Source organism: Sylvia atricapilla, chromosome 9 (genome assembly GCF_009819655.1).
Source record: "Sylvia atricapilla isolate bSylAtr1 chromosome 9, bSylAtr1.pri, whole genome shotgun sequence".
Classification (NCBI taxonomy): Eukaryota; Metazoa; Chordata; class Aves; order Passeriformes; family Sylviidae; genus Sylvia; species Sylvia atricapilla.
The window spans coordinates 7,846,931-7,870,821 of NC_089148.1; the positions used below are offsets into that span (position 1 = coordinate 7,846,931).

Sequence of the window (23,891 nt, forward strand, 5' to 3'; positions counted from 1 at the left end):
TTGAGAAAGCTACTTCCAGGAATTCGAATGTATGTGCACTGGTTCTTCTTCTGCACTGATCTTTCTTTCCACGTGTCATCTGCAAATTCTATTAGTTGGATTGTATCTTTCATTTGCTGGTCTCTGATGTAGTGTTTGATAGTGCTGCATCTTTGATGAGACCCAGAATGTCATTGACCAAAAATGGAAGATGTCACTGGATAATGATTCCCTTTCACAATGGCTTTCTGACCCATTTCCTGAGTTTTTTCATTCATGCTTTATGGTTGTTGGATACTCCTTGGAGCATCTGGGTTTTAAGAAAATGTAAATCCCTCGTGTGGCAGGGAAGCCAGTACTAAAGAAGACTTACAACTGTAAAGTTACTTTTATCAGATGGTGTTGGAGGTTAGGATTTTTCCTTTTTTTTTTTTTCCTTCCTCTCAGGGAACTCTCTCCCATGCGTTGCCTAAGAAGTGATAACGACGATACTTAAGAGAGAAGAAAGATGTGGCTGTGAGGAGGAGGAAGAAGGGGGCAGTTTGTACTGTCTCTGAGCTGCGGGGCTTTGGGAAGTGCAGGGGTACCAGGGATTTTGGCTGGGCTCAGCTCTGAGCTTCCTCTGCCTCTCGGGGCTGGAGTGGGGCAGGTGTGGGGTTAGTGCCGGCTGTGGGCCCAGGGGATTCGCTGCTGCTGAGTGTTCTGTTCCTCAGTGCCTGTCCTTACCCCGGGCACGCCTCTGCTCGCAGGGGCGGCTGTGCCCGGGACCTTTCAACCCCCGACCTTTCTGTCACTGAGATCAGTACACCCCGAGCCCTGCGGGAGCAGTGCCTCCCGGCTGTTTGCCGAGCCCGGCTGTGCTGCCCGGCCTGCTGTTTCCTGCGCCGGTTTGGGGTTTCTGCTGCGCTTTCACCTGACGCTGCAGCTGCTGGCACGGCTGCACTGTATTTGCCACCCCGGGTGCGCCCACCTCTGCCGTGCCAGCCACGGCTCTGAGGTCTCTGCCAGCGCCCATGTTGCCGTTCAGAGGGCACCAGGAGCGGCTGCCCGGCGTGCGATTGCAGAGGAAGCGCCTTTCCCATCTCTGGAAAAGGCAGAGATGGAAGAGGCGCCCCTGAGGGGGGCCGCGGCACAGCGCCCCCTGGAGGCGGGGCCGGGAGGCTGCAGCGCCCCCTGGAGGCGGGGCCGGGAGGCTGCAGCGCCCCCTGGAGGCGGGGCCGGGAGGCTGCAGCGCCCCCTGTAGGCGCGGCGGAGAGGCCGCAGCGCCCCCTGGAGGCGGGGCCGGGAGGCTGCAGCGCCCCCTGGAGGCGCGGCGGAGAGGCTGCAGCGCCCCCCGGTGGCGGTGGCCAGAACTCGGCGAGGGGAAGGGCCGGGGTTGGGTTTGGGCTGTGTCCTGTTCCTGCGGTGTGCTCCTGTGCTGGGTGTGTGTCTGCACAGCCTGTTCCCGGCCTCGTGTCTCTGCCTCAAACACCATCATTCAGTCACAGTCATTCGGAGGGAAGGTGGTCATGTTTTCCATTCTGAGGGAGGTTCCCGCCTTGGCAGGTTTCTGTTTTTCAAACTTAGACAGATCTGTAGATAAAGAGTAAAATGGAACTACAGTTTATAACATGATGTTGGCATGCAACCAGTTTTTTAGCCAGATCCTTATCAGCTCTGCGGAGCGTTTGTGTGGGTTCATGGTTTCAGCTTGCCAACCAGAGTCATCCAGATGGGTTGATCTGTGGTGCTTAAATGTTATTTCCATACAGGGATTTTGGTCTAAGGGAATCTCTTCTGCCTTAAGTATTTACTATTTTAAAAAAGAATGGACCAGATATCCCTTCTGCTTGTTCTGTCAGTACTTCTGCCCTGCAAAAAAAACCTACAGACTGGTTAGAGCTGAGCTGTTTTCTGGACCATTGTGAGTCATCTGAAAGATAATTATTTTTGAGCTGTAATTTTTAATTCATTTGAGCAACACTTAAAAATCCTCTTCTTTCCTGTGTCAATCTAGAATACCATCCAGCCTAATGGAATTCAGAGAAGAATTTGAACTTTTCTTTCTTCATTTAGTTTGAGTTATTGTTTAATTTGTTCCCAAATAATGACCTGTGTTATTTTCTGTTTCTTTTCTCTTCATGTCTGAATGCATTTCTTCTTGCCGCCTTTTTACTGTTACTTGATCAAGAAGGAGTTATTTAAGCAATGTCTCAAATACACATTTTATAAATAGCAAAAGTATTTTGAAACATTCGAAATAAGAACATCAATGCTCTGAAGCTTCCTAAATTTCTTCTTTAAAAAATCAGAGAAATCAATACAAGCATTTCTGGGCACTCAAGAAATGGCTTGTTATTGTCATCATTACAAGCCCATTTGGGAGAAGAAATTTAAAATAAGTTTCTGGACATTATTGGTTATATATGGCAAGTATGTTCATGGAGTTTGAAAGGAGAACTGAAATGAGATGAAAAGGCAGTTTCTCTATGGAAGTCCAGTTGCAAAATTACTAGAAGATACAGGTAAATATTAGTTACAGATATTCCATCTTCAATGTCTACAACTACTTTCATTCTTTTAGAACCCGATTCTCAGAAGAAATTGGCATACTGAAATTGGAAAATGTGTTTCGGTGGGTTTATCCTGTTGGGTTTGTGCTTTCATGCGCAGTGTAATACATTTTTTTTCTTTATTGCATCCTTCTACGTGTGTCACCATGAGCTCACCCAAACCCAGCCATCCTGTTGACTGGAGTGCTGGCTGTGCTGGTTGCTGATGCTGTAAAGCTGTGGGCTTCTGGAAAGATCCCTATGGTTTGATTTGGAGCAGTGTGTTACTGTGCCAAGGCAGTGCTCTGTGTATGGAATGTCGTGCCTTTGCTTCAAGGCAGAGCTGCCAAAGTAATCCCAAGTTATGGTGTCAAGGCTAAGTGAGATACTGTGTATTATTTGTCCATTGCCTTGGAGACCACAGTGCATGGGCAGGAATGAGCACACAGCTTGTCCACACTCAGGCTGAACTTCCAGAGCAGGTCAGGCAACACTGCAGCAGGATAGCAAGAATCCAGTTATCTCAGAACCAAGGGTCTTGTTATTTCCATGGCCAGAGGAATATGGAATAGACAACACTAGGACACAGAGCTCAGGGGAAAAGAAGATGTCTTGCTGCTTCTCTGCTACCGCTGCTGGTACCAGAGGGTGGAAATCACAGGAGCCAGGTGGTGCTGGTGATTTGCTGACTTTCTTTCCCAAAGAAAGTGTCTGCTCTCTCTCTCTGTGGGTGCTCTTTCCCTTGCAGGGCTCCCTTCAGTGGCAGTAGCTTGGCTTTCCTGCTGGAGCTGGCAGCATGGACACATTCCATCTTTTTCTTTCAGCCCCTCCTGCCTGACAAACCCCTTGCGTCTGTCAGTGCTTAAGGTGCTGTCGGGATGTTCTGTGCTGGGTGATAAAGTGGCAGGTCTGGAGTCCATTGGTAATTGAGGAGCCTGACAGGGTCTCTGCCGAATTGTGATGGATGTGCACAGGTGAAGTGGCAAGTGGTGGTGGTGGGTGGAAGTGCTGGTGTGGTGGTAGAACCACAGCCGAGGCAGGGAAAGCAGCAAAAAGTTAAACAAAACAAAAAACCAACCAACCAAACAAACAAAAACCCACCAAAAAAACTACCAAAAAGCCAGAGCACAGCAGCCTTGTATGTAAGGGTTTGGAACTGGTACAGCTCCTTTGTGTCTCTGGAGGCTGATGGGCTGTGCAGTCCCATCCCCATGGATCCTCTCAGGCAGCTGCTTAAACCACATCAGTGGCCAAAAGTGATTTTTAATGGCCCTGCCCTTCCTCCACCTCCCTGCCAGCTCCGTGCCAAGGCATCCTGCAGGTACAGAGGCTGAAAGATGTAAGGTAAAACCTGAAGCCTCATTCCAGGTGTAGAGGGAACCTGCTGGGTAGATGAAGGATCAGTGAGATAACTGAGCAGGACATGGACTTGTTGTTGTGCTAAAAGGCTGTGCCATGCTTCGGTGAGCCTTGCTCATACCTTGGAGTTGGACACTGTCCCACCTGTATTTTCAAAATGCTGATCATGTATTCTGTGGCTTTTTTTAGGGTATTAGCAGTTTTGTTTATGGGGCTGGGTAAGCAGAAAAAAGGCAAGACTGTTAGAGAATGAAGCTGTGTTAGGTGCTGAAATGCAGATGAAAGTTTTTGAAATAACAAAGTGGATTGTAGAGCTCTGAATGTAATTATATAACCACAAGTCACGGGTTTTAAGAGGCAATAAATACCATTTGGGTCCACTTTCCTGCCATGGGTATGGACACTTTTCACTATCCCAGGCTGTTCCAACCCCATCCAACCTGGCTTTGGACACTTCCCAGGGATGGGGCAGCCACAGCTTCTCTGGGCATCCTGTTCCAGGGCCTCCCCACCCTCACATTGGAGAATGTTTTCCTCATCTGATCTAACCCTGTGCTCTGGCAGTGTGAAGCCATTCCACCCCTTGTTCCAAGTCCCTCTCCAGCTCTCTTGGAGCCGCTTTAGGGGCTCTAATGTCTGCCCAGACCCTTCCCTTCTCCAGATTGTACAACCCCAGCTCCCTCGGTGTTCATAGGAGAGGTGCTCCAGCCCACAGAGCATCTCCATGGCCCCCTGGACACACTCCAGCAGGTCTGCAATGGTTCAGTTTAATATAGAAAAGGGATCTATTTTCTGCTAGTAGAGTAATGCACTAAAAAATAATTGCTTTTAGTAACTTGTAGGTTTGAAATATTGATAAAAGTAATGACAGGTTTGAGCATCAAGGACCTCCACACACATCAGAGAAACTTGATGCTGATTTTAAAGATGCTAATGATATTTTTTTGATACTGTGACTCAAGAGTTGATCTAAAATAATATTAACGCATAGAATGTGTGTTCAAAGCATACTGCAAGGTTCTTTGATTACCTGGGGATATGGTTCAGAGTTGTCATCTAGCACCCATCCTCCACCTCAGGAAGTAGATTGTTTTTCATCTTGTGCTGGATACAGAGTGTGACAGGAGACAAGATGTGGCTCAGTCATTCAGCAGAATCAGAACCTTGTCTTGCAGACAACAGGTTTCACTAGTCTTACGGCAGGTTTCAGGGGTTTATTAGCTGAAAGGTGTGCACTCTGTGGAGTGTTGAAATACACATAAATATGTTGAATGAGACGGGCTTTACAGTAAAGCCTTGGTGAAACCACTAGTTTGAACCTTGGCACGGAAAAGTTGCTGGCAATTGTGCTGTAGGTCTGTGTTAGTTCCAGAATAAACAAGGTTGGAAGTGAACCCTAACACCATGTAGCTGGGAGAGGCAGTTTCCCTGCTGTGTGATGCAAGAAAATTCCTTGGTTCTTTCTCCTGAAGGTCTGTTTCTGTTGTCACGGGGATGGTGGTGAAGGCTGTGTGTGTCTTCCTGCTTGCCATTCTCCTCTCTTGCTGTGATGTGCCAAGAAATGTGACCAAAGCTCTGGAATTGTTGTGGACATGAGTTAGATCTCAATCAGAATGAATTGTAGACCTCTGGTGGGGAGAGCTAAGAGCTGGATTTTGCACAGTCACCGAGGAGACATAAAACCTTCAGCATCAAATGCTGTATATCAAAAGGAGTGTGTGTGGATGTAAGGCACAGAATCACTTGGAGCTGTTACGCTTATGAGGTACAAACTGATGAATAAATCCTGTGCTGGAAAAGCAGCTGCTGCTGATAGGAAATGTGCTACCCAGAGCAGAGCCCTGGCTTACATGGCTGGGCAGTGTCACTCCCCCAGTTACCCAGTCCTCACTGTGGCTGTGGCACATACAGATAGTTCCATTTAGCCTGGATAGTCTTTGGTAGCAGAGGTCTGGTTGTTGAGGCATGCTGTAAGTTAGGCCAGATAATAAAGATTACCTGTAAGCAGGTATTTTCCATCTAGGGTGTTTCTGGTATTGGTGTCCTTCCCCACAGGGCTCCTGTTTGCCAGAGCCATTGAAATGCAAACCGTGTGCTGGCTGACAGTGGATCTGGCTGTTCCTTTCCTGGTGTGTGTCTCACTGCTGCTGCCCTGATCTGTACAGAAGGGAGCACTTCTGTCTGGGGGAGCTGTGAGACATCAGCTGCAACTGCAGAAAATAATCAGCCGTTTCCAAGCACTGCTTTTCAGCCACTCAGGGTGTCTCTTCTTTACTAAAACAAAGAGAAATGAAGTGGATAATAAACCTTCCATATGTCAAAGTGAAAATGAATTTTTGATTGCAGAAAGACGTTCTGGGATTCTGAAAAGCATCTGCCACAAGCAGACCATCCTTTCCTTGGCCCTTTTGCTTAGGTGCAGGTTCCCCTGCAGCTTCTCAAACACAAGCCCTGTGGTCAGTGTAAAAGTACACGTTGGTATTCAGAGTTAGAGTTCAGGGAATCCAAATTCCATTCTCTTTTCCTGTGTTGCTGCAGGACCGTGGTACCATGGGGCTTATTGAACATCTCTCTGTCTCAGCTTACTCTTAGTTAAATGTTTTGCTAACTGAGTCTAACTAAGCAGATCTTTAAACAGCAGGGCTGCAGAAGAATAATGGGCTGTACCTGGTTCACTGGATTTTCGTGACTGGAAATACATTGTAGAGATTAAAATCTGACAAAAGGATCTGGTGTTGGAAATGATCCAGCGTCACTGACTCTGCTGCTGCTGGTTTGAATCACAGCAGGTGCTCTGTACATTTTGCAACCTACCTTTTTCTTCTTTCTGTAAATTCCTTGGAACGTGCCATTGCAGTTGAGACATTCTGATAATGGACTAATACAGAGAACTTAAACAAAATCCTTGGCAATGCTGCTTTTCTTTGCCTTCAGCTGGCTTTCAGGTTGGCTTTCTGTTATCCTGAAGACTCTCCTCAGGAACTCTTAAACACACAGAGCTGACAAGGAGATGACTTGCAGCAAGAAGAAACATCTCCCCCTGCATGGAAGGGATGCTCAGGTGTGTTGGGGTGGAGCTCTTTTGCTGATGCAAAGAGAGCATTTCTCTCAGTTCTGTTTCCAGACACAAGGTGGAGAGATGCCGTTCTGCAGCAGATGCTCAGGCGTGCATTCAGCAGGACATCTCTCCAACACCCATGTACCTTTCTAAGGAATTTCAGGGAGCACCTCCTTCCTTCCAGCTTACATGGTAAAATAGCATTTGACAGCTGGGGCTTTTATTGTGCCCCAGAACCAGGGATCAGATGGTGCTGAACGAGCTTTACAGTGTGGGGCTGAACGCAGGATGGTGGGATGAAGGGGATCCTGTAGCACAGGGAAAACACTAGAGGAGGGCTCTTACAAGAATTTCCAACTGCTGGTGAAGCAGCCTGCTGCCAGTGAGCCCTTCCCTGTGTCGTTTTAAAAGGAGAGACAGGAATTCTTCAAGCCACGTTCCAGCCTGGAGTTTCTTTTTAGGCAGCTGATGTCAATCCTACATTATTTTTACAAATGGATGCTGCAGGTTTTCTGTGCAGAATACCCACCTCAAACAGAGTTTTGTGAGAAATTACAATTTTCCCTTTCAGATTTTATGCTCGTGGCTGAGATGGTGTTGGAGGTGAGGTTGTTCAGATTATACTGCGTAATAACCCCCTTCAAAGTCTAATCCAGGAGATAAGTCTGTTGTCAGCACAGTTCTGGGGGGTTTGCTCTTTCTTTTTCATTATTGCCTCCTCCCAGGAGAAAAACAAATGGCTTTATCTACTTCTGAGTCTTATTCCTGCACAGATATGGCAGAATACTCCTCGTTGCTTTTGGCCAGCCACATTTTAAGGAAAGGATGATACAGTTGTCTGTAGTAATGACTGCACAGATGAATAGCACCAATCCAGTTTTTTCATCTAATTTTGTTAAACAGAAACCTTCATTTGGCTTAATAAAATACTTAAATAGAGCTGTATTCCTTAAAGTAGAGCTGCTTCCTTCCTGGAACTTGATGTAGTTGTATTTCAAATATAAAGTACTAACTGGAACAAAATGGTACAGCTTTGAGCGTGAACAAAGATGATGCATGTGATTGGAAATTTTTTATTGCTAATCTGCTGAGCTTCTGTTCAAAGCTCACAGTCTTCATCTGACACTCACAGAACCAAGCCTCGTTGTGAAATTTCTTCTGATATTTTTTGAAATCATAAGGGGAAGAAAATGAAGTACACACAAGCGTAACTCCCATCTCCTCACCAGGGGCACTGGTGGTGTAGTTTTGTGAGAGCCTCTTGCACCTAGTACTTGTGGCTGCGAGCAGGGGCTGAGCCAGGCTCCCAGGCATCACCTCTGCTTGGAAATGGTCCTGCTTTGCAGCAGGAAGAGTCTGGGCTTGTGCTGGGGATCACAGCCCCATGGGTGTGTGGTGGATGGATAAAAGGGAGGCTGGGCTGCACCAGTGCCTGTGGTCATTCAGAGCAGGCTCACCTTCGGAGGGGTGCAAAACCCTCACCCCAGCTTGAAATTACCAAGCAAATCCATTGCCAGAGAAACAGAAAATTATGCCACTTGCTTCAAAGAATGAGAAAGGAAAGCACTGCACACTTTCCTCATTTGCTCTTTTCTTTCTTCTTTTTTTTTTTTTTTTTTCCTTCCTTTACATTGAGGCAATAACTAGGGAGCATAAAGAGTGAAGAGATTCAGAGAATACTGACTGCATTGTTAGTGTGGTAGGACAAGGTATTTTTGGAGTGTTAATGCAGTGCTAGATAGAGAAAGGAAGTGAGGAGCTGGAAAAGAGATCCCCTGCTCAGTTTGGCATTGTGGTGCTGCTGGAAATCAGAAATCAAGTAACAGGATTTCACTATCTGGATCAGCCTCTGGCTGTGTGCAATATGTTCAGGAAATCACTTCCCATCTCTGCCTCCATTTCCTCAGCTGTCAAATGCACACAGTGATAACTGCCTGCTCTGAGTGCTCTGGCTGCATTAGAGCAATAAAACACTGAGGAGGAAGGAGTCGTAGGTGTGATTTATGAATCCAGGAAGGTCAGGCTGCACTGTCTGTAAACAGCTCAGGGATTCACAGAGTGAGGGAAGGGTCCCCTGAAGCTGAAAGGATGCTGATGCTCGGTACCTTGTCCATGCCCAGGACTGCCCAAGGGAGTGCAGCAAATCTCTCCAGCCCTGTCTGAACAGGGGCAGCTAAAACCAAAGTGGTTTTGTTTCTCACCTTCCCCGTATCAACCCCACTGCAGTGAGTCCTTGGAGCATTTGGTTGGGTTTTTTCAGAAAGAGGTTTTGCTTGTTCAGTTCTTCTGTGTGGATGTTTTATTAAGATGCTCTGCATGGGTGTTTCCCTATATACAGCAACTTATAACATGATTTTATACTCGAAGGCAATAAAATAAAACAAGTCAATGAGATAAGATATTGAGATAAACAATTAGGAGGAATGTTTATACGTAAGATCTTGAGATAAACAATTATGAGGAATGTTTATACACTGTAAGAGTCTCCTAAATTTGATAACCATCAATTGAAGCCAATATACCCCATGGTGCTAAAGAAAGAGGAAAGGAATCAATATTGCAGAAGCTTTTACAGAGAATTTATGAGCAGTTTGTTCAGGATCAGTCCATGAACTGAAGCACAGTTAGCACTATGCACTTACTTATGAAAATGCTTACTGAGAAATCCCTTGTTGAATTCACAAACTGTTTCAGGGAATTAAATTGGGAAATATGGAAATGGGCTTTTAAGATTTTTTTTTTCCATTCATTACTGTATATTCAGAAGAAGAAAGTGCTGTAATAAATTATCAAACTCCTTTGAGAAATGTGGCTGAATAGACAGTAACAGTGAAGGGTAGTCCCTGCCAAAGTTCTTGGGCATCCTTGCTCCAGTTTCTATTTTACAAGTGGGTTAGTATGGACTGGTTTCTGGTAGGAGTTCCCCCCAGCCCCTTAGGATAGACTTCCACTGTATTTAGGTACTTCCCAGTTCAGAGAAGATTTGCAGCATAGATAGAAACTCACATGCCTCAGTCACTGTCATCTTTCAAGGAGCTGGCAGCTATTTCCTATGTCACCCCTGATGCTTGCCTGACCTGCTGCTTGTTTCAGGTATCATTTACCATCAGTATTCCTCAGACAGTGTTGCTGTGCTATTTCCCTGCTGGAGAGTGCCAGGCACATGGGCCATCCCTCAGCCGTAGCCACGGGTGGCTCCTGTGGTGCTGAACCAGGGAGCTGATGTCTCACAAGGCCCCACACGTGGTCCTGCTCACAGCTGCGAACTGAAATAGAAGCAAGTAGGGAGCCCACATGGATAAGGTTTGATGGAATGAATTAGCAGGCTTTAAGAAATGGTTGATAGCTGTGGGTGGAGGAAGCCCCCAACACCCAGGCTAAGGTGAGCAGCACTGCTCATGGAAGCACAGGGGCTAAAGGGCTGTGAATTTTTACCTTCACTTTACACTCTCATCTCCCTGTTTACACACACAGACACAAAATCTATCTTACATCTCTTGTTCCTTCAGATGGCAGGATTCTTACTGAAGCACTCACGTGGCTCTGTGAATAGTCTTGTCTCCCTGTAATGAAATTTATTTATTGTGTGCACTATAAAGGTTTCAGTGAAAAGCATCAAGAATCAGGAAAATCTTTGGTTGAACAGATCATCATCTAAGTTGCACCTGTGTTGTTTCCTTTGCCATGCCTCCCTCTTATTTATCCTTATTTCTGGGTGGTTGCGTGTTGGAGCACAAAACTCCACAGCAGAACCTGAGAACTGTGTTTGGAGGATGTCCTTACCACAGCCCAGCTGGGGAGCCTTGACCTGGTTCTCTGAATGGACGTCCAGTAATTCTGGTGAAAGGAGGGGGTGGATCAGGCTTCAGACATGTGATGGGTTTGTTTCATTTAAAACACTATGGTGACATGATTTCTTATTCTTATGATTATTGAGTAGCCTCAGCAGTTTCAGGCTGCAGCCAAGACAAAGTTGGCTGGGTTTGTGTTAGGAGGATTATTCTGTTGAAATGTATAAAAGCATCTCTTACTTAGTCACTTCCATTTTGTGGTGGTTTGCCCTAGTCAGTGTCATCAAAGTGAAATTTTCTTGTATGTTTGCTCAATGTACTTCATGTTTTTATCTTCACCGTTTTCTCTCTGTTTGCTTTAAGGGGGTTGATTTCAGATTCCATCAGTAATTGTGGGAATTGGTGCTATTTTATTAATGCTTTGCAGATGGTGGATTTCATGTTTGCTCCTTGGACCTCCCTCTGCAGCAGCACTGAGCACTTGCTTGGTTCCTTTGGGTACTGCAGAGAGGTATTGGGCTGAAAACCAGTAAAGAGAAAACAAGACCAAAACTACACAGAAACTCCTATCTCTGCTCACTGGCAGTAGTTTTTGCCCCAAGGCAAGGTGACAGTGGCATGTCCTCACAGCAGGAGGCAGCTAAACATGATCAATATAGGCAATAGGAATATCTGCATGGCAGAGCAAGGGAAAGCCTGTGTTTATACTTGTGGTGGTACGTGGCATTTGCGAGCTCTCCAGCTGCCAGAAAGTGACCTGAGTAATGCTGTCAGAGGTCTCCAGGGAGAGGTGGGAGCACTGCACACCCAACCAAAAGGTGAGAGGAAAGCAGAGGATCCCCATGCTTCGTTTAAAAGAGCACAGGCTCCTTCTGGTCAGTGTTTGAAGTGGCAGCATTCCCAGGATCAGGCAGCCTGGGTTTTGACCTTTCTGCATGGCTGTTCACCAAATTTGTTTGTGATTTCTCTGAGCCACTTCTTCTCTCCTGCACTGCAGCATCTCCATCTGCGCCTACGAGGGCTCTGATGCCAGACTTCATGAGGGCATTGGTCACAGGCTATAATTTAGACATTAATAATCTCTCAGCAATAAAAACCATTACTTGGATCTCCCCCAGGGAATTGTCCAGTCCTTTTGTATGAGCACTCCTTTGTTCTCATCTCACTTCTAACAGTTGTCTTGCTAAAGCATTGTTTTGATGAATCATATGTATCAAAATGTGTTTTCCTCTTTCCTGTTCTCCCATTTGTTTGTGCTCTTTTTCTTCTTGTCAGTCTTATTAAAATGTCTCCACTTTTGCTTCCCTTTAAATGTTTCAGTAATTAGCAGTAGTGGGCACGGAAAGATTTCTGTCGATGTGAGCTGTATTGGTAAGTGTTTGACATGGCTTAATGAGTAGGGGAGGGGGGACAGTGGGGAGAGACCTCATTCAGCAGCAGCTTTCCAGCACTTCCTCAGTTTCCTGTTGGTAGGGAGAGCTTTCAGTCAGCTTTTCCAGCATTGCTCTGATTTTTAAACGCATGTTTCCCAAATCTGTTCCACAGGTGCCAACGAAAAAGCTGAAGAAATATGAGAGAGAGTACCAAACAATGCGAGAGAGCCAGCTGCAGCAGGAAGATCCTATGGACAGATATAAGGTAGGGAGATGCTATATGGGGATTTGGTGAATCCCACAAGGAGTGAGCTGTCTCCAGCAGTTAAGCAGAGGTGTGTGTACCATGCTCACCTCCCTGGGATGTGCCAGCTTAGGGAAGTGAAGGCATACTCATCCCCTTTCTTGAATAAGCACTTTAAAACTTTGGACTTAGTCTTTTTTTTTTTTCCAAGAATATTTCAATCACAATTTGTAACTCTTAAGACATCTGCAAGTAGCCACATATAATATTTTTCTTCTTTCAGTTTATATGTTTGTAGGTAACTCTCCTGCTGTTGCACTTTTACGGGAGATCTTCATGAGCTGCAGAAATAAAGGGTGATTCAGCTACAGAGACAGAAAGGAGAAAATACACATTGTTCTAGTGCAAGCTGTGTGCAGTGGCATCCACAGAGACTTTGGAAGATGAACTCTTCCTTGGCTGATACGATCCTTATTATTCATTCCTGTTTATACCAAGCTTCAGTAATTTTTTGTTAAGATAATGCCTGTTATGGTGGGACCCAGAGCTCTCCTGGCGTCCCAAGGTACTGCTGCAATAGAGTTAATAGTGATGGATATTCTTCTTCAGAGGAGCAGACAAAGAAGGTTCAGTCGTTAATATGATAGCTTGATAGTTCACAAAAAAAGAACAGTTCTTCAATTTTGCTAATCTTTACAATGTATTTGCTTTCATTGTCACAGCTACGTTCTGTTGCCATAGGTTTTGTGTGCTGGAGGCTCTGCCTCTGGACACTGACTTTACTGAGTGTTCAGGATCCAGTTATTCCTCACTCTGTTTGGAACAATTCAGTTTGCTCTAGGTGAAGCACTTTACTGCCCACTGCCCAGGAGAGCTGGGAACTGACATTTCTTACATATCCTTGTACTGTTTTCCTGCTGTTCTTCATTGTGCCTTAATATGTTGAAGTGCCATTGTGGTTGTTGTGGAGTCTGTCAGGAGTGTGGGGTGGTGGATAATCACACACAGAGCAACAGGCTTGACATGGCCTATAAACATAAAAAATCTGTGATGAGAGAGTGTGCCTTAATTCATAAATGTGACAAAGAAGATTACAGGTACGAAGTCAAACTGACTTTTTTTTTTTTTAAGCAAGCATTTGTCTGTAAGAAAATTATGTTTTAAGTGTAGGATTTTTGCTGTCAAAGGGTGGAGATTTTACTGTTTATGAGACATAGGAGTGCTGTAGCTGCCAAGAGCCAATAGCAAGTATGACCTATTTGGAAAAAACCACAACTGGCTGCTGATTAACTTTTAGCTATTTTTTTAGTGGTTCACTTATAGGACTGTGGAATTAAAGTAATGCTTAAAAAACAAATAAGGGTTCTTTAAAGCTCAGTGGAAGCATATTAGCTAGTTGATCCTGGTCAGTGGATGGTAAAGAACATTATCCCAAGCTGCAAATGAGGATATAGGAAGTGACTCTTGGGCCACTGTTGATGTGAGTCACTGTCACAGTCAAGATCACAGCCCAGGGTTTTGGCTTGTGCTTCTGAAACTCACTGTGGATTTTTTATTAAGCTGGATTGGGTCTGATCCTCTTAAGGATGCTGTGATTAGAGAGTCCCTGTAATAGGTTAGCTGCACATTAACTTCAAAGTCTGGACACACTCTTCAGTTGATGGGTGTCATGGAAAAATGCTTGTAAATGTTCTTTGTTCCTTGTCTTGCTTGTTAGATTTTATTGATATGTGAAGTTGAGGCTGGTAGGAACTGACATTTCAGGAGTGTTTCCAAAGGGCAGCAAGAAAATGTCACTTGTGTGGATCCTCCCAGGCAGCACACGGAGAGCCAGCCTTGCTTTTTGCTTGTCCTTTAAGAGAGTGCTCTGCAGCCTTCCTTCAGGTCCCATGTGGTCAGGGATGCATTTCATTTGGGCAGCACCTGTGCAGGGCTTCCAGCAGCCAGGCTTGCCTTGAGAAAGGATAAAAGCCAGGCTTGCCTACAAGCACAGCACTGCTGTCAGCTCCTGCTCTGTGGGCTGTGCCCCACAGCCCTACAACCTTGTAAATTATACACTTTCTCTCCCCCAAAACAAAGGGGGGGGTTTGCTGCCTTGGAAGGCGATGTTTCCTGGTTGGGATCACTGGAGTAGAGATCCCTGCAGATTGTTCCTCATATGGGTCAATAAGGAAAAGAGCTTTCAGTCGGTTGATAGTTTTTGTACAGTTTTGAGAGGTTTTGTTACCAGCAGAAATTTGTCAGGCCCACAGAGACACGGGCCCTTGGGAGCTGCAGTGCTGAAGGCTGTCTGAGGAAGACACTCCCTGTGACACAGCCCTGAGAGGAAACGCCTCGATGGCCTCTTGAGAGAGGGACAGGGGCTGGCTTTGCAGGGGCTGGCCCGGTAACCAGTTGTGTTTGCCTGACAGGTTAAATTCATGTGCTCCCATGAGCTGTATTAAACATGCAGCAGTTCCTGCCCAGCGTGTATTTTACATGTTGTGATTTGACTTACGAAAAGAACAGTATTAAACAGTGCCATGATTTTTGGTGTTTGTTTTGTTATGTATTTACAAGTATTATTTAGGAAAAGTGCAGGTTTTTCTGGACATGTTTTCACTTTATTTTCCATTGCTTAAAACAAATTATCACATTTTTGTCAGATTTTTTAAAGGTGCAAAAGTGAAATATGTTCTAAATTTTTGTTTGTCACCAAATTTCGTAACTTTTAATTAAATAAATTACAAATTTCCTGTAGAAATAGGAAGAAAACTGAGTTTTATATGCAGAAAAAATAGTAATAAAGTTCAGGTTGATGTTTTTCTAAATATTATGGAGTTTTATTTCTGTGTTTGAGAACGCCTCATGTAACAAGATTTGGGTTAACTTGATGAGAAATTTCCAGAAGTGAGCTTGGGAATTGATTTAAAATCAAGAGGATGCAGTTGTACAAAGAAGGGCTGGAGTTCTGCAAGCAGCTGTTCTGTTCCACCTTTTCCTCTGCCAGACTCCTTGTGCAACGGAGAAGTTGTGTGAATAAATGTGTAATGTGGATGTAATAGCCTTCGCCGTGTTTTGAAGGAGAAGGAAAATTGGTCATTTTTATTCAGTCATGGCAACTGAATGTTAACCATCATGAGGAAAATCATGATGACTTCGGTCTGCTTCTTTAAAAAGCATGCTGGGGCACTTTGGGTAATGCTTCTCCAGAGTCACCAAACAGAAAACACAACTGCCTCCAGGAGCTTCTGTGTTGCTTACCACGAGAGGCTTTCCTGGATCACTTGCTGTAAAAGGTTTTTGGTTTTCTAGATGGAGGTTCATAGGATTTTCCTTTGGAGCTCCTCTGATATCAAGAGCCCTTTTCACTGGGTTTATGAAGACCCCAGTTTGCTCACATCCAGAAAGTGAATTTTAATCAGTGTTTTCATTCCATCATTGAGGATCTGTTCGCACTCAGAGGTCTGGGGTTTGGATGTCTTAATTTAACCCAGCCAGCAACTCGGGCAGCCTCTTGCTCTCTCCACCACAGGCAGGATGGGGGAGACAGTCACCAGAGTAACAGTGACAAAACCCATGGGTTGAGATAGAGACAGTTCAGTAGGTCAGGCAAAAGCTGTGTGCTCAAGCAAAGCAAAACAAGGAACTCAGCCACCCCTTCCCATGGGCTGTAGTTGTTCAGCCGTCTCCAGAGAGCAGGGCTGCATCACACATTGCAGTGACTTGAGAAGACAAATGCCATCACTCCAAAGGTCCCCCCTTCTTTCTTCTCCCTGCTTTACCTACTCGGCATGGTGCCATATGGTCTGGATGTCCCTTGGGATCAGTGTCTCCTCCCAGCTGGTTGTGTCCCCCAGCCCCCTCACTGGGAGGAGGTGCAAGAAGCAGAAAAGCCTTGGCTTTGTGCAAGCCCTGCTCAGCATAACCAAACCACCTCTATCCTATCAGCACCTTTTCCAGCACAAACCCAAAACCTACTAACCATCACCAAGAAAACTAGCTCTGCCCGAGCCAAAGGCAGCACAGGGTGTTGCTGAACAGAAAAGGAATTGCTTAAGGAGGTTGGTGACTCATTACGCCCCACTTGAGTGCAGCACAGAGAGGATGCATCATGGCCACTAACCTCCTCAGGAATTGCTCCTTGGTACAGCCTGGAAGGGAGCAGAGGGTGGAGTCCAGCCTTTCAGTCATCCTGAACTGAGGCTTGCCTACTGCTTTCAAGTTTGCCATCTTCTTTCCACCCAGTGTGTGATGGAAGGGAGTATCTCTCCTAAAACTCGTAACAAAATACTGTGAAGAATAAGCAACTTTTTTTTTTTTGTATTAGAAGTTTATTTATATCCTCTTTTCACTGTCTACACCAATGGTTGAAAGCAGTATTTGGTCTGTGACTTTACAGGAGGTAAGTTGATTTGTATTTGTGTGTATCAGCATTGTTTGTCCTCTTTGGAAATGCAGTATCCTCCTTTTAAAAGCTAACCTGAGTTCACCATCCACCTTTTGTAACCAGGAGGAGGAATTTGGGAAAGATGGATCTGTTATTTTACGGACTGTAGAAACTGAGCCAGACTGAGGAGAAGGAAATGGTTGTCATAGTAAATTCAGTGTTGTGGAGAGGAGGCAGGAAGCTGTCTGTTTACACCAGGGACAGCTAGCAGGTCTGACTAGTTGGCTGACACCAGTTACAAAATGCTGCCTGATGTGAGTCCTGCTGTTACAGACCAGCTCCATCAGTTGAACTTTGTCATTGCAAGCATAGTTCATAAAACTCTAAATATTCCACAGCCTATGGAAATAGTGTACTGCACATGAGGAGCATTGTTTGCTCTTTCTGTCTTTCTGTGTCCTGTTAGTTTTTATTTAGACTTAGGCAGACTTAAGAGTTTCCTCCTGAGAAGGGAGGCAGTTTTACAGTGCTAGACCTGGGGGGAGGAGCTGGAAAAGACAAACCAGCTAATTGGGCATACTGCCCTGGGTGGAGGAAAAGTAAAGGTGGCCCTGTGAGAACCTCTCAGCTGGACATTGAGATTTCGGTGAACGAGCTAAAAACATCTTTTAGCTATTGACTGGATGCCCAAGGTAAGAGATCTTTAACTCACTACCAATGTGCCATGTAAATTCTTGTTTAAGAGGAGGATAGTGCATCTCCGAGCACAGAGCTTGCTTACCCACTTCTCTGCGAATGCAAAGCAGGAACTCTCAACCTCACACTGCGTGCCTTGCTTTGCAGACACCAAAGCTTGTGGCAAAAATGGTAAAGCCAACTCGGTTATTTTGTGAAAGTCATAAGGTTTTGCTGCTTTCTTCCCCTAAGCAACATCACTCTGTAAAGGTATTGGTGCTGCAGAACCTGGTCTGAACTCAGGTCTCAAGTTTTAGGTGAATTCAGGTCACTTTCTGACAACCTGCAGAGCTGTGTTTATAAAAGTCAGCATTTCTAAAATGGTCTGAATGAAATACAGGAATAAAGATGTTTTAGATATTGTTATTCTTCTTATTATTATTGCTATTATTACTATTATTATTGACTTCAATTTGGTTTTACACTTGAAAGCTTATATTACGTTTACAGAAAATTTTTACTTTAATTTTTAAAATTCCTTGTTCCAAACAGATTACAGTGCATTTAAAATAAGAAAGATCCCCAGAGTTGTGTGTGTTTCAGCAGTAGTTATTTTCACTGTGTTAAGACAAAAGCATTTTATTTAGCTTCTGTACAAAACAAGTTACTCAAAGTATGATCTTTTGGAAGGGAAGCCAGCTTACTTCCCTGTATTGGGCAGTGCCTGTTCTAGTTACACAATAGGGTCACATTAAGGAGAGAAAATTTGTAGAGGTTTGACTTCCTGCCACAGAGGAACTTCCCACACATAAGAGACCTTTTTTTTTTTTTTTGCATCCTCTTAGAGCTCTTCTTTTTGTTTAAGACAAAAATGCAAAATCTGCTTGCAACAGAAATGAAAACTGTAACTTCATAGTTTTGAGTTTGGAAAGAAAAAGATATCTGAGCATAGCTGGTGAGTAGGAAGAAGTGAAACCGGTGAATAACGTACTTACGCAAAAAACCCACATTTTGTAAGACTGCATTCACAGAACAACTCTTGGAAAACCTTTGAAGTGCTAATATATATATTATTATATATCGCTGACTTTTACTGGTATATTTAGACTTTTACTGTTTTGTTTTGGAGAACATAACTTACCTTTTAGGCAAAACTAAGTAGTTTCGGAAATCTCAGCATAGAGATTATTGTTCTTCCACCTGTGAGTTTCTTTATGAATGTGGTGTTTTTCCTTGAATTTCCATAGTGCAGAGATTGCCTTTGCAGCCTGTTTTGGTATGAAAGATACACAGTGACAGAAAGCCAGCACAGTTTTTTTCTCTTAAAATCCATCTGGAGGAAGGCACCTCTGTCTGTCTCAACTTCTGAAAATGAGGACTTGTATTTGATGGTGAACCCCTGGAAGTCCACTGGCCCACAGGCATCTTTTGAATATGGTTCTAATTCTCAACTCTAGAAAACAGTCACAGATTTCTAAAAGACATGAATTATTGCTGTTCATTCTCCTGTTCCTTCTGTGCTTAATGCTCCAGACAGTCATTTCTGCCTGTGTGGAGTGGGTAGGGAGGGCAGTGAAGCAAGGGCCTGCAGCTCTGAGTTGTCCATGTTGTGTTGCTGTCACTGCCCCCAGCAGGTCCTGGAGATGAGCTCCCCTCTCCACCTGGCACTAAAGCCCACGCTGGTGTCAGTGGCACAAGTTACAGAGAAGTGCACAAATGGTGATGCAGGATGTACAAGCTGTACGGAGTTCCCTGCTAAACGCTGGTCTTTGCTAGTCCTGCAGGAGATGGGGAGTTGGCACTGCATCACCTACAGGTGGACTATTTTTATGGATCCCTGCAGACAGAATTTTGTAAAGTGGAGCAGGACAGCTTTCGACTGTGATTGGAAGCATTATTATGAGTAACTTTTAATTGGTCCCTGTTTGCTGCTGCTGGGTGGGATTTTATCTGCCGGATTTCTTTAGATGATGAGCAAGCAGAAACCAAGTGCTTTTGTGGAGAGATCAGTGTTTACTTTTGTCAGGGAAACACTACAATCAGTGTGTCACTTACACAACACAGACCAGTGGGATGTGAGTGGAATAGCTGCATTTGCACAGCTGGCTTAATTCACTGTTGTTTCCCAGAGCAGCAGTCCTGTCTCAGTGTGCACTCTCTCCTTCTAAGTGTTTCACACACACCATGCACTTGCTCGTTGCTCTTCATAAGGATTAACTTTCTTTCCTGGTTGTTCCTTTCTTTCCACAGAGGGAGAACCGCAGGCTCCAAGAAGCAAGCATGAGGCTGGAGCAGGAGAACGATGACCTTGCCCACGAGCTTGTCACGAGCAAAATTGCCTTACGAAATGACCTGGACCAGGTAATGTTAACAGAGCTGGCCCCAACTCAGCCTTGGCAACAGCAGCTGGAGGAGCCCTGCTTTGTGCTCAAGTGAAAGCATGGACACATTAAAAGTATAATTGTTTTTGCCTTTATTTTCCTGACAAACCTCACTCTTAGCTGCACTCAGCTGGATTTCCACATGCCATTCAGTGGGGTCTGGCCCAAGACTGATTGCATCTTCTCTGTTGGGGAATGTTTAGAAAATGTAGGCTGTAACCTTCAGGCAGATAGCAAAAAAACGAACATTTCCTTGAAAAAGGTATCACATACTGCAAAATGTCTGTGCGTATCTGTTTTTCTTTTAGTACAGCCAACAAAATCCAGAGATAACGAAGTGGCATGGCACCAAAAATTCAAAGGGCTCCTGAGTGTTCCCTGATAACTGCTCGTGTTCCCTGTGGAGACTGGAATGTGGAGGGCAGCAGCATTCAGAGCCCTTTGCCTCAGAGACAATGCTTTTCAGGGAACCACACATTCAGCCCTCTGTCTCTGCACTGCAGGTGCTTGGAGAAACTGGAATGAACACAAGAAAGGAGGAGAGATCTGTAGTTCCTTCAAAGCATATCCTCAACAGATCTTTCATCAAAAATATCAATGTAATCCCCAAGGTTTTTTTGTTCCAAGATGTTAATCTCATCAGTTTTCCATTCTTGGACTCTTTGTTTTCCTTTCTCCCATACAGCCTTATACACACTAAGCAATGAAGAAATCCTTAATCCATCTCTTCAGTTATGGAGATGGTGGAGCTGGTTCTGCTGCCCGCAAACACCACTAATGTCCTCAATAATCATAATTACTGTGGCAGAAAGATTATCTGATTCCACCACAGTGGTAGAAAACCAAACTTTATCTCGGACACAAGTTCTATATGATTCCCTGTTTCCAATGCTCTTTTCCCTCCTGTAATTTCAGCGAAGTCAGTGTTAATTGGCCACAACCGTTTCCTGCCCTGGGCCTTATTACTGAACAGGAAGGGTGCTGAGATGCCATGTGTGTTTCCCAGCTGGGGAACAGGCCTACAGAATCTGTCCAGACATTGAGAAATACATTTCTCTCCTGATCATCGGTGAGGACAGTGCTCACAACAGCAAAGCATTCCCAGTGTGTGACCACAAGCTTGGTCCTTCCAGAGGAAACTGTATTCTCAGTTATCAGGGTTCTTCACATAACACTCACCTGCACCAACAAACCATTTTATTTGGTGGTCCTGTTTGTCACTTGCACTTGTCTTTGCCTGAACACTCTGTAGGGTACAATGCAGACACCTGAGTATTTTACAGTTACGTTTTCCCTGCTTACAGACTAAAAAATGGGACGAGGTATTTGAAGTTGCACAGGAGGTAAATCATGCTGCCCTCACTTAGCTTAATACTGCTGGCAACAGAAACATTCTATACATCACTCTTTGTGCTAGGACATAGTATCTGTGCTTATGTGTCTTCTGGGCATAGGTAAACCATTGGCCAAAGGGTCCTTTTGCACAGTGAAACACAGTGAAATAATTTAGTAAATGGCTAACTGAAAAAAGAGTCTCATATCAAAAAGTTATGTGAGCCATTAGAGGGCGGGAAAAGGCAATGCTAAAACCTGAACGCAGTGTATTTCTGGGCTGTATATCCCAGTGTTTGCCCTGGCACAGATAACATCTGATTTATACAAGTGTCTGATTCTAGGCTGAAGACAAAGCAGATGTTCTGAACAAGGAACTTCTTGTAACCAAACAGAAGCTAGTGGAGATTGAGGAAGAAAAAAGGAAGCAGGAAGAGGAAACTGCTCAGGTAAGGCATTCTCCAGCTTTTCCCATTTAGTCAGTAAATGCGAGAAAAATGATATGCAGAAAAGTGTGGATGTGTTGCTATTGTGAAAAGGATTTTGTCCTCAAAATGCAGTTTCAGTCAAAAGTTTATAGTGCCAGGGTAATTTTTTTTCCCAAAGTACAGTTTTCATTGTTTTTCTTTACTTGAGCTTTGAATATTTAGTTTTTTGTAGCTTATCCTCTTCTAGATATTGTACTATTGCTGTCACTGGTGGTGAGCAATCTCAGCTAAGGAGATGTGATCAGACCTCTTAAATACCTAAATGAAGGAGGTGGAGGAGTTGTTGCCTTGTAAGAGCCCATTCTGGATTCAGCTGCTGGATCACTTAATAATGTTCCTGCCTGAAGACGCAAGAGCAGAAGAACAGGGATGAGGGCAGGGAGAATTTTGCTGACTACACCTGGCTTCATACTCGGTCTTCGTTCTGTAACCCTGTATATCTAACATGTATATTTTGAAAGTGATACCCTGATTCTTATTTTTGCTATTTGGCAACAGTGACTGCAGCAATTAATGTTAATTTGCTGTGCCTCTCTAAAATGGAACTCTGTTTGCCATAAGTAAGGCAGTGAGGCTTTTTCCTACTGAAAGGGCTCTTCGAGTGGAGTAGTTCTGAAGGAGAGATGAGTTAGCTGTGTTTTCACTCAGTGCCATAGACCCAAAGAGATTTTTTTTTTTATCCCTGTTAGGGAGATGAGAGTGATAGTGTTGAGAGATTCTTCTTATTCCATCTCCAAACAAACACACAGTCTGGCCAAACCTGCTGTGACGGTGTGCAGATAAACAAAAACTAAATCAGTAAAGCCCAGTAATTAGTAATGAGCTTTTTTGTGTTCTGTGGACCATGATGTACCACCATTTAACGCAGAATGGGAATTAAGTTACAGGAGAATTCTCTTACCAGGGATAAAGGGTCACAGTACAGACTGATTTGGTTATCACTGATATAATCAGTATTTGTAAACTGAGTAAATCAGGCAATTGTCTGAGAACTGGAATTTCATAAGAAGCAGCTGTAGAGCTGTTGTAAACACAGCAAGACACAAAGAAAACAATCTGAATTGGAGAAGTTCTGTCAGTGTACTGTGTAACTTCTCTCCTTCCATTCCTAGCTGAAGGAAGTCTTCAGGAAGCAGCTGGAGAAGGCAGAATCTGAGATCAAGAAAACCACAGCCATTATTGCAGAGTATAAACAGGTACCATTCCAGAGACCCTCTCTGATATTTCTTCTTTCATCCTGTTATGAGAGCTGAATTTTCAGCATTGCAGATCTCATCCTTCAAATAAGCTCCACCTTTCAGACTTTGGGAGAGCAGTGTTGTTGTAATTTGTCATAAATCTTCTTGTGGCTTTCCTAATAGTCTCCTAATTAGGCAGTCGGTAATAACCTGTCTTTCAGCTAATTTTAGTCCTGTAGGGTGAGTGCTTCTGTACTTTGTGACATAATGCAGTATGAACATCATAAACCAACTCATCCATAAAATGTCCCTGTCTCTGTGCTCTGGTTCTGTATTGAATACTGCTGGGTTTTTATCATTAGCAGCAGCAGTGGAGCTGTTATGGGGACATGATTATACCTGAGTGAGGCAGAATTTAAGAAATGTTGGTTCTAGCAGAAACCATTGTTAAAAAGCACACTAGGATAATGAACTTGACCTAAGAGACTGCTTTCTCTGCTCCAGATTTGCTCCCAGCTGAGTACCAGGCTGGAAAAACAACAAGCAGCCAGTAAAGATGAACTGGAAGTTGTGAAGGTGAGAACAAAGTCTCTGCATGGGGGATATTTCTAATACCAGGGATACAGAAGGAAACCTGAACTGTATCTTAAAGTACATTGGTAGCCCCACATGCATTTTTCAGCAGATGTAAACAAGGAAAGGGTTTGTTTCCTTTCACTGTTCCTTATCTTGCATCGGACAGTGTAGAACTCTCAAACTGAAGTGCATTTAGTACTTAGCTTTTCTTTTTGCTGTTAAAAATGTAGAGAAACAGTATTTACTTGGATGTTTTGATTAACTGGGCAAAAAAAGAAGACTCTCTAGAAGACAAAACATGTTGTTCCTCAAGTGTACACAGCAGAGGGAATGGAATTTGCTAGACTCGACAAGGTTTATATTTGAGTTTCTGTAATTTAAGTAGAATTGGTTTAAGTAATTAAACCAAATGACACAGCTAGGGCCATCCCCACAATATTCACAGGGGTTCCTCTCCCTTCTCTAAACCCCTTCCAGGAACACCTACATAAGAGGCAAACATTTCCTAATAAATAATAATAGTAGTAATAATAATTATTATTCTGAGTAGGCAGAGT

At 44.1% G+C, this 23,891-nt stretch overlaps 1 protein-coding gene across 7 annotated transcripts in view; it reads left to right on the forward strand.

Annotated features, from left to right (window-relative positions):
* The window catches only part of RABGAP1L (RAB GTPase activating protein 1 like), a 233,114-nt gene that overhangs the window by 206,572 nt on the left and 2,651 nt on the right, over positions 1-23,891 (forward strand). For 5 of the 7 annotated variants that reach the window (XM_066324697.1, XM_066324696.1, XM_066324699.1 and 2 more), the window contains 5 exons: positions 12,264-12,356; positions 19,630-19,740; positions 21,437-21,541; positions 22,693-22,776; positions 23,263-23,334. In XM_066324697.1, the coding sequence (XP_066180794.1) occupies positions 12,264-12,356; positions 19,630-19,740; positions 21,437-21,541; positions 22,693-22,776; positions 23,263-23,334 (465 nt within the window). Of the gene's footprint in view, positions 1-12,263; positions 12,357-12,618; positions 15,146-16,267; positions 16,720-19,629; positions 19,741-21,436; positions 21,542-22,692; positions 22,777-23,262; positions 23,335-23,891 lie in introns of those variants that run through there. The other 2 variants (XM_066324703.1, XM_066324698.1) reach the window with 2 other exon arrangements.